This window comes from Centrocercus urophasianus, unplaced genomic scaffold (assembly GCF_019232065.1).
Source record: "Centrocercus urophasianus isolate 14NV4802_14NV808 unplaced genomic scaffold, USGS_Curo_1.0 seq_37, whole genome shotgun sequence".
NCBI classification, from domain to species: Eukaryota; Metazoa; Chordata; class Aves; order Galliformes; family Phasianidae; genus Centrocercus; species Centrocercus urophasianus.
In genome coordinates this window covers 342,599-353,161 of record NW_024884944.1, presented here as the reverse complement: position 1 = coordinate 353,161, position 10,563 = coordinate 342,599, and the positions used below count along the sequence as shown (strand labels likewise).

Here is a 10,563-nt window from a genome sequence, read left to right as displayed (position 1 = left end):
CTGTGTGTGCTGTGTGTGCTGTGTGTGTGCTGTGTGTGCTGTGTGTGTGCAGTGACAGCCGTCTGCTCTCCACGCCGTGCCGCAGAGCCCCGCACAAAGCTGATAAAGTCTCTGTGCCAGCTGTTACACTCATTTTGCAGGACCCCAGGAGGACAGCATGAAGACAGTGAGTGATCAAAGGCTTTGCAGATCACTGAGGAGCCGGGGCTGCAGGAATGTCTGATTGCTTTCTCTTGGAATGCCACAGGCTTCAATACCACATTTTTTTTAAGGTGTCTTGGTGTGAGATTTAATGACCCGACTCAGCTTGCTCACGCTGGAGGCGCGGTGCCTCGCTTCATTCCAGGGGTTTCATTTGCCCCCAGTTTCACTGCTTTGAAACTCTGCAGTTGTTGGTACAGCGCGGATCTGGGAAAGCGAGTTAAAAATTGATTGGATTGCAGAGTTGCCAGGAAAACAAATAAGGCAGAGTGTGCTCAGTGCCTCTGCAGGCTGTCCGGATTGCTCTCGGAGGGGCGGTGGGATGGAGAGGTGACACCTCCAGGTCTGTGCAGCCCTGGGCAGCGCTGCGGCAGGCAGACGTCACTTTTTCCTTGGGCTGCTCGCAGGGCTGTCAGCTCCTGGAGGTGGAGTGGGGAACCTGAATACCTCCCTCTGTTCCTCGGCCTGCCGTTTCCTTCCTCCTCCTCCTCCTCCTCCCCGGCGCTGTGCTGCGTTGGTGCTCGCAGGGCTCCATGCTGGGACCCCGTCCTCCTGTGGCTCCAGGTGTGCCGGACCTGCACTGAAGGTCAGACGCTGGGAGGGAGCTGTGGGTGGGAATGCAGCGGCTGCTCTGCATGGAGTGCAGCCCAACGGCACCAGGCGTTACAGCAGCAACAGGCAGAGCGGGGTTTGTGGTCAGGTGTGGGAGCGGGGCAGTCCCTGCAGTGACCCAAAGGACGGAGGGTCGTAGAACGGTTCGAATAGGAAGGGACCCTTAAAGGCCATCTGCTCCCACTGCCCGCAGGGAGCGGGGATGCCCGCAGCTCCAGCAGGTGCACAGAGCCCAGTCCTGCTCTGTGGGATGCTGCTGACAGCAGTGAGCAGCACAGGGCTGTGACTGATGGGTGCGTGCTGTCCCTGGGGCTGCTGGGGACCAATTATGAGGGATCAGTGACAAATGAGGCACACAGCTAGAATTACGCTGTCCTTCAGAGTACTCCATCTTCCTAATGATCTCCCAGAAGGTATCAGGTGTGTGTTTATTTATGGCTCTGTGTGTGCAGGGTGCTTTCTGCAGGCGGGCGTCCGTTGGAGTGGTTGGGACTCCTCCATCTCCTAGCACAGGTCCTTTATCTTCCTTGTTCCCATTGACTAGAATATATCAGAGCAGCAAAGAGGTCAAGTGTTGGAGGAAAACAATTGGAAAATGACTTTAGATAAAGAGGTTTCAGTGGAGGGGGGAAATAAGCCACAGTGTGGCTTTCTGTTGTGTGTGAGTTCAGGTCTGGAGACGTTGGCACTGGGAGTGGAAGGGCTTCCCTCTGCCCATGGAACTGTGGCCACTTCTGTTCTACTCCATTAAAATTGCTGTAATTCCTGTCAGTATTGGAGTTCCACAAGGATTGTAAATGTATTCTATTATAGATAGACTCATCCGTGACACCTCTTCCTTCAGAACAGTGTGGAGCATCTGATGCTGCAGTGGTGGGGATGGATGAACTCAGGTGAGGGGCAGGGAGTGAAGCCGTGGATGCTCCTGTGTGCACTCATCCTGCAGGCTGAGATACGTAACTGGAGTGGCATCCAAGCAAAGCACTCCTTGCTCTGCCCCGTGAGCACCTTGCTGGCCCTTGGCAGTGCTTTGCTGTCATGTGCAGTGGTCAGAGTGGGAGCTGTGTGGTACTGAAATGACGGCAGAGCAGAAACACTCAGTTTTTCCCATCCCTTGGGCAATTCAACACTTGGATATGTATCAGCATGTAATGCTTGAGGCAGACTTTATCCACTGAGTGTCCTAAGACCTCCGCAGTAGTGAGCTGTGGTCTCTGTTCTTCTCTCCATCGCGGGGAGTTCTGCGGTGATGTGGGGCGAAGCGTGGAAGAGAAGCAAATCTCCTTTGGGTTGTGTAGCACTCGTGGGGTCCGTCTGTGCGCATGAGCAGAGTCTGCAGCGCTCTAAGGAGCAATGTGGGGAGAGGTCCCTGCTGGCTGCCGGGCGGTGCTGCTGGGTGCCAGCCCAGGTAAAGCTGCTGCTTCGTTCCTCCCTCCAGTTGGGGTGCAGTGTCCCCAGTGCTCTGTGCGCTGTTTGACGTCTCTGCTCCACCAGCCAGACTGCTGGGTCAGAGAGGAGTAGCTGTTGACACTGGCAGCCAGGAACATGTGAAGAGAAAGATAAACAGAGGGAAATCAGAGCCCGGATAAAGTAGATCACCAAAGATAAAGTTTAGTTAAAGATAATGAGCTGGCCTTGTTTGAAAAGACAGCTGCAGAATAACCCAGTAGCTCCATGTGCCGGGGTTAAAGTTGACCTAGAATATACGTTTCATTGCTTTTCATAAATAAATAGTCAGGGGAAGATTTGGCAAAAAGCAACATTGCCCCCCAGCCTCTTCAGAGCAGCGTTTGATGTTAACAAGTTCTCTGCATGTTTACTCTGCGCTCAGCGGAGCGGCCGCGCTGCGCTCTGCCAGGACCTGGGAGGCCCCGGGTGAAGCCGCCCCGAAACGGCAGCGCAGCTCCTCGGGATTCCTCTCCCCCTCCTAAAGCTGTCACTGTAAACTTGAGGCGGAATCGCAGGCAGAAGCGTTTGGAAGTAAATAGTTCTATAAAATCTGGAGTGATATTTTTATTATGATTGGAGCCTCTTCCCGACGCGTGTTTTGCGCAGGCACTTCTTGGTGACACTGATGATGAAATGCTGTGATTTTAAATAAACCTTGGCATGGTTGTGCTGTGGATCTCTGGATGTGGTCCTTGGGAGCGGAGCGCTGCCCAGATGCGCTTCCGTGGGCCGCTGTGTGGGTGAGGGGTTTGTGCACAGATGTGACAGATGAGACTTATCCCGTGGTGCTGGGTGTTATCAGCAGCGAGGCTGTATGGTGAGCTGCGGGCAGACTGATGAATGAGGTAACTGTGCTAAATGGGCCCAGATCTTATTCATCATCGCAGGGTGGAGGGCGGCACAGAACGCAGTGAGTGGCAGCTGTGGGGCTTGGGGCTGTTTGGGAGAAGAGCATTCCATGACAGCGCTGCGTTGGAGATCTGTGCTGCATGGGAAGGGAGGTCTGCAGTCCTCGCCCACAGGGCAGCACTGTGCTGGCACGGCTGCTGGGGGTCACCGTGCTGGGCCGTCCCAGAACGTGGGGCTGTGGCTGAGCATTGCAGGCAGCGCGGGGATCCGGAGGACTGCTCCAACCCGAGCGCACCGGGGTCTGCTGGTGATGCTGCCCTGATGGGCTGCGGGGCAGCGCTCCCCATCAGCGGCTGCAGGGCTGTGAGCTGCTGCTGTGGGACGTGGATCCTCGTGCCTTGTTAAACAAGTGGAGCTGCTGATGGATGGCCAAACGATTATTGTTTGCAAACAATATTATCTGCGATAGATAAGCTGTTTATTTTGGACTTCAGTTCCTCTGGTTGGCAAGTAGTCTCATTCATCAAGGCGGCGCGGCTCGGTGCGTGTGCCGCGTATCCCAGCTGTGGAAAAATCTTATATTAAGAATTGGACTTGGAAACATAGTTAAGCTCAACTTGTAATTCATTTTTGCAGATGGTTTCTATATTGCGGAGAGTTTGGGCCGTTTCCTGGTTGCGCCATGTTTTTTTTTCATCCCCAAACACTTTGTTGTAGGGGAGCTGAAAGAAGAACTCCTGAACCTTCCCGTAGACATCTGTGTGTTTGCTTTGCAGCTGTGGTGGTGCCTGCTGTCCGGGCGCTATGCATTCGGCCCCTGCCTGCCTGCATGCACTGCTCGCCGCCGCGCTCATCGCCGCCAGCAGCTCAGGTAAGGACCTGTTGGTGAGGCTGAGCCCCAGGCTTTGCTCTCTGGGGTTTCTGTGGATGAGCTGAGACTGTGGGTTCTCATCTCGATTCCCGTGGGGTTGGGAGGGGTTTGCAGCTTGCGAAGGGAAAGGGGAGTGGGATCTGTGAGCTGCGAACGTCGATGCGAGGCGGTGGTTGGAACGGCTCTGGCGTGTAGAAAAAAGCAGAGGGATGGTTTTAATTGACACATCTGCTCTGTGTAGTCAGCTTGTCTTAATGTAACCGCACAAAAAAGAAGCTTTTACTACTTTTAGCACTTCATAGGCAGTCGTTATAAGCAAATGGGATAAATTTTGTTTTTCAAGCCGTCGTGGGAGATGAGTTCCATCTGCGGGGCCGGCGCTGCCCGCTGTGAGCGCGGTGCGGGCGCTGCAGGACGGGGCAGTGCAGCCATCACTGCTGGCCCTGAGCTCCAAACCCCGCTATCAGGAAAAGCAGCTTTGTAATTAAAGGCTAAAATCGTACATCTGCAGTCCTGAGAAGTGCTTGGATACCGTTTTTATGGATTTCATGCAGTTGTGTTTTGTTGGTTTTTTTAAGTGAAGCCACGCTTTAATTTCCAGTTGTGTTTTATGTTTATGCAGATAGTTGGGTTTATGGTTCTGTTAAAAATGTGCAGTTTCTCATCTGCAACTCATCTCTGTAAGCGGCCGGATGGGCTGATTTGAGAGGCAAAGTGAGCTGAGGGCCCCACCTATGAGAAAGCTGCATCCAACCTGGATTTCATTTTCCCTGCTCTCAGTCTGTCCTGTCTGGGCCTTTTCAGCTTATTTATAAACTCAGAATCATTTTCCCTTGCCTCCCTTCCCATGTGCAAATTTTCCCCCCCCCCCCATTTCTAACCAAACAGGACCTGTTGGTGTTAAGTGCCTTTTTCTCACTTAGTTTGTACAAAATCTTCAGCAAAGAATCCCACAGAAAACAAATGGAAATAATTCCCAATGTTTTGTTGGCCAGAACAGGAAAAAAATTCCTCCAACAAGCAGGAATTTTCTTCTGGCAAATCAATGGACTTTCCTCACCAAGTTTTCTGGAGCTCAGCCTTTTATTTACGAGCAGCTTTCCCTGCCTGCTCGCCTTGCTGAAGATAAGGGCTGCCCAATTCATCACTCATCCCAATGAAGTCTGCACTTGGTGCTCCCAGGTCCTTCGCTGCCCACGCAGCCTCGCTGAGCTCAGTGCATCGTTCTGCTCCCAGCCCCTGCAGTCCCATCTGAGCCCCTTTAAGGGCTGCATCCCGGCCGTTGTGGATGCAGAGCAGACCCCAACATGGCCATATTCCGTTCGCATCCGTTCCTCTGAATGGCATCGCGGCTGCTCGTGTGGATGCATTGACAGGCGCTGCTCACTGACGCAGGGCCGTTTGCTTCCTTTCAGACTTGACTCCCCGCTTTACTTCCGAGCCCGTCTCTGCCGTCCAGAAGCCCGGTGGCCCCGTGGTGCTGCGCTGCTCCGCTGAGCCCCCGACAGCTGGCATCTCCTGGCTGCTGGATGGAGAGCCGCTGGGCAGCGGGCTGCCAGGGGTGCAAATCCAGCACGGGTCTCTGAGCATCGCCTCCCTGAGCACGGCGACGGCTGGCCGCTATCAGTGCGTGGCCAGCAGCAGCGCGGGCGCAGTTCTGAGCAGGGCTGCGGTGGTGTCCATGGGCAGTAAGTCGGTTTGGTTTGTATTCCTCACTCCGCGCGAATGGCAGAGACCTCAGTGCGTCTGTGTGGTTTGTTTTCCTTCTGCTGCGGGGGAATCGGGCGCTGGGACGCGCTGTGGGTCTCAGTCCTTGGAGGTGTGCGTTGAATGGAGCTGGGAGGACGCGCTGTGTTTCCCATGATGTGGTGCTGGCTGTGGGTGTGGGGTGTTCCTGTGTGTCTGCTTGGGATCTCAGTGCTGTCTGAATCAAGCCTTTGTCAGGCAGGGTTTGAGTGATTTTGTGTAAGGGTATCTCATCTATGGAGCATGTTCAAAATCCCTCCGGGAGGAAAACTTCTTCTGAGTGTGAGAAGTGTTTTGGTAGAGTAGTGACCCATAGCAAGACCCTCTCAGGAGAGCTGTGGGGTGGCTGCTGTAGGAAAGCAGAGCAGCTGTGAGGTGCTGTGAGCACGAAGGACGCAGAGGAGCAGAATTCACACTTCTGCCTTCCTTTTGAGGTTTTTGCAGCACACCTGAAGGGGCTGCTGAGGCCTTCTGCTCACTGCTTTGCTCACAGCAATGAGTGGAGGATGCCACCGTGTTCAGCATTGATCAGTTATAACTGCAGAAAAGCACTGTAATGTTTCTTATGGGAAAGCTCCAAGCGTTGACTTCAGCTACACGCCGTGCTGCCATCGGAGCCCACGATGAGCACCAGGCCCTCTCTTCCCTTTCCCACCCTCGGCTGCTCATCACCTCCCGTAATTCCTTCCAGGTTTGGCTCACTTCGCCCCATCGCCGACACCCGTTGTTGTGGCAGAGGAAGGAGGAACGGCGCTCATCAGCTGCGCGGTGCCGCAGAGCAACCCCAGAGCTCAGATCCGCTTCCGAGCGCAAGGGAAGTGGCTGCAGCCCGCAGGTGAGGAGCAGCGCCCAGCGGCGGCCGTGGGGCTTTATGGAAGGGACTCTGATGCTGCAGGTGCGCACACGCCGTTCTGGGCTCCCTGCTTCATCAAACCCTTTGTAGATTAATGTAGCAGCGTGATTTTTTGTGATTCTAAATGTAGAGTGGGCTGGCTTGTATGACAGGTTGTTAGAAAATAGAAATGTCTTTATTTGAGATGAAGTTAAGTCAACTTTCTTCTTCCCCACTTGTTCAGATAAGTACCTAATTCTCCCGTCGGGAAACCTGCAGATCCTCAATGTGTCCATGGAGGACAGGGGGTCCTACAGGTGTGCAGCCTACAACCCCGTCACTCACGACCTCAGAATAGAACCCACCGGGAGGAAGCTCGTCGTCACACGTGAGTGCTCAGCTCCACAGAACAAACACACCTGGAGGGCATGGGCGCAGCTCGGCCAGGCGCTGGCTGCCGTGCGCAGGGCTTGTGACCGCTGCCGGGTGGCTGGACCTGTGTTAAAAGCAGTGCAAGGCTTTGGGGCCATGGGTGCAATGGCAGCGTGCGGCCGAGAGGCCCCAGAGCCGATCCTGCTCTCCTTCCTTCCAGGTTCCTCCGCTGCACAGCCCCGCATTCTGCACCCCCGGCAGCCGCAGGCGCTGGCCGTGCCACAGCGCAGCCCGCTGACCCTGGAGTGCGTGGCTGCAGGGCTGCCTGCGGCCGCCGTGCGATGGCAGAGGGACGGCCGGGACGCGCTGCGCGGGGGCAGGTGGGCCCTGCAGCACTCCCACCTGGTGACGGAGGGGCTGCAGCCCGAGGACTCCGGGAACTACTCGTGCGTGGTGGGGAACGGGCTGGGGGAGGTGACGTACGTCAACTACTCGCTCACCGTGCTCGGTAAGAAATGAAGCTCCTCTCACAGCCTCTGTTTCTGGCGTCTGATGGATGACAAGTTGGGTATTAAAACAGGCGCGTCCCTATCTCGTCTCTCCCTGGTTAAAATTCACGTCGGTCTCTTTTCAAATGCTCTGCAGCCAGAAGCAGTTCAACAACCTAAGACGACAAACCACGGCATGCTGCTGTGCTCATTCTGCAGTGCTAAATGTGGGTGCGTGTGCAGCTGATGACACTGCAGAGCTGGTGCTGTTTGGGGGCTGCACGAGAACAGAGAGCTGACAGGGGAGCTGTGTTTGGATGAGGGCAAAAGCAAAAGGAATTCCTTTGGCCACCTCTGTGTCCACGTGCGGTTCCCCATCTCTCCTTTCCTTTGCAGTCATTTTCCCCTCTGAGGTTTTGGTCTCCGTTGCTGTTTTTATTTGGTTTTCAGTGTGTACCTCAAAGGAACTTAGAAAATGGGCTGCTGACATAACGTGCACCTTTTGTTACGAGGACGTTGCCAAAGAATTATTTTGAAAGCACAAATGTTTTATTAACAGTATTACTGCAAACATGATTGGTTGGAATAGAAGGAAAGGACCATTAAATTAAGCAAGTCACAGGGAACAGCAGCCCTGTGGTGCGCAGAACCAGCACTGCGCAATCCTTTCTGAGCCTTTGTATGGGATAGGTTTAACATTTCACATTTCCAGAGTTATTTTTCAGGATTTAGGCTCAGATACGTGCAGTGCTCCACACAGAACTATTTCTCTTTTCAGAACCTGTCTCGATTTCCAAAGGACTGCAAGATGAGACTGTGGCCGTCGGCACAACGGTGTCTTTGCGGTGCGCTGCCCACGGGAGCCCCGCTCCAGCCCTCACCTGGCTGCACAACGCTGCACCCCTCCGTGCTTCCCCGCGGCATTTCCTGCAGGGGAGCAGCCTGCAGATCCGTGGTGTCACCGTGCAGGACTCCGGTGTGTACCAGTGCGTCGCGGATAACGGCGTTGGCTTTGCGCAGTCGGCCGGGAGGCTTCACGTGCAGGCAGGTAGGAGCACTGCAGGCCTCCAGGAAAGCAAATGAAGCATCTGTAAGGACTGTGCAATCACTGAGGTTGAAAGAAAGCTCCTGGGTGCCCAGTCCAACCCACTGCTGGCTGTGCCCTCGGTACCGCATGGCTGCCTGGAGCGCATTGGGATGGTGACTTGAAGCTTCATTCTGCTGTGTTTTCTCCTCGCTGATTTTTGTCTCTGCTGCTTCCGGCCACCGTCTGCAGCTCACGGTGCAGATAAGTGCTGTCAGGTGCATGGTAAGAGCTGCAGGTGTTTCTGAGGTGTTGTGGTTGCTCCACATTTGAAACTGCAGATTGCCAGCTGCAATTAAACCAGTTTGTGGTTAAATTCGGCACAGTTTATGCTGAAATGGAATCAGGGTACTGGATGAACTGGTATTCTGAACAGTGTGGGCTGCTGAGTAATTAAGCCTTTTTCATACCCTTAAGTTAGCAGAACGATTTTCAGTTCTGGAGGTGATGCTCACGTCCTGCAGGCGTGGTGCAAGGCACCGTCTCAGATGGAGAGGCTTTGCTTTCTACCCTGGGGGGCTGAGCCGGGTGGTTCTGCACGTATTGCAATTATGGCCTTAATGCACAGGGAAGGCGGAGTGGTTTGTGTGCTTCCATCAGCTCTAGAGTCACAGAATCTGGGATTTCCAACCCCACCCCCCATGCCCACTGCCCACATCCCTCAGTGCCACATCCCCACAGCTCTGGGACGCCCAAGGATGGTGACCGCCCCCTCCCCGGGCAGCTGTGCAGTGCAGCGCTGCTCTTTGGAGGAGAGATAGTTCCTCATTTCCAACCTGAATGTGACTTCGTTTTTTTTAGCTGAGTGCCAGTGGGATTTAGGACTCTCATGGATTTCGAGCTTCATTATATGAATTGACTCATTTGTACAATTTGCAAAGATGCTGAAAGGTTCTCTTGGAGGAAGGGGAGGGGAAAAAAATGGAATGAATGTGATCCCATCAAGTGGTTCATTTGTGAGTTTTTGTTGGACGTTGCTGAATGGAAGCAAAGCTCAATGTCATCCCAGAGTTCAGTCTGTATCAAACAGAAACCCAACTGCTTTGCCTCAGAGTTTTATGGCTGCGAGTTCAAGTTTAATGTTTTGTTTATTCACTTTTATCGGTTTCTGATACGCTGTACTCGCTGCTGATTGTGGTGCGGCGTGGTTACGGCGTTTGGTTTGCATATAAAAGTCCTTAAGTACTTTCTGGGAGCCGTTGGGGTTTCCGAGCAGCCCCCATCCGTGTCAGAACCACGCTCAGCCCGTCAGATGAGTGGCAGCAGTTTGTGCCAGGTCTCATCGGGTGCTGCAGGCTGTGATTTCAGTGCACTGCATTGGGGTGGGATGAACCTCAGTTCTGCCCCAGCGGTTCTTCTGCGCTCCAGCACACAGTGAGAGCGTTTGGCTGAAAAATGTATTTATTTTTTCCTTTCTGCTGGATCTGTTCCATGACCTGGTTCATTGCATGGGCTTCAAAGCTGACACGGCAGCTCAAGCCACCACCATAGTGAGAAACCACCGCAATGTAAAATGATAGCCTTGGGGTCCTGTGTCTGTAGCACTTCAAATCTCTTTTAGACTCTTGCGGTGGTTGCATGGCAGAATCTTCCCATAGCTACAGAACAGCTTCTGTCCAATGGAATTGAAGGAGGAAAATGTGCTGCAGGAGGTGTGAGGGGTGGGCAGGTTGGTGTAAAGCATGAGAAGGAGCAGATCTGTGGGAGGTGGACAGCTGGCACAACGCACCCTGCAGAGGTTTCCCAGCCTTTGCACAGGCAGAGCTGTCAGAGAACCCTTAGGTTCTTTGGGAAGGGGAGAAGCGCCGGGGAATGCGATCTGTTTGCACTGATGGCAAAGCACAAAGGTTGCTCTGCTGCCGTGCAAACAGAGGGGATGCCAGCAGGTCAGGAACTGCTGGTGCCTCAGTGCAAAGAGGGGCGGAGCGCTCAGCGTGGAGATGAACAGGCATAAAGCTTCCCAGGCACTGCTTCTGGCTGCTGCTGGAGGTGGGTTTGGGGCACTTCAGCTCTCAGTCTGACCCACGGGGGTCACACTGGCAGGGCTGCGGGGCAGAGG

At 54.1% G+C, this 10,563-nt stretch overlaps 1 protein-coding gene across 2 annotated transcripts in view; it reads left to right on the top strand.

Annotated features, from left to right (window-relative positions):
- CDON (cell adhesion associated, oncogene regulated) overlaps positions 1-10,563 on the top strand; it is a 39,426-nt gene that overhangs the window by 8,933 nt on the left and 19,930 nt on the right. For both annotated transcript variants that reach the window (XM_042832141.1, XM_042832142.1), the window contains exons 2-7: positions 3,888-3,982; positions 5,398-5,670; positions 6,420-6,563; positions 6,805-6,948; positions 7,153-7,440; positions 8,199-8,468. In XM_042832141.1, the coding sequence (XP_042688075.1) occupies positions 3,916-3,982; positions 5,398-5,670; positions 6,420-6,563; positions 6,805-6,948; positions 7,153-7,440; positions 8,199-8,468 (1,186 nt within the window). In that variant the 5' untranslated portion in view covers positions 3,888-3,915. The remainder of the gene's footprint in view (positions 1-3,887; positions 3,983-5,397; positions 5,671-6,419; positions 6,564-6,804; positions 6,949-7,152; positions 7,441-8,198; positions 8,469-10,563) is intronic.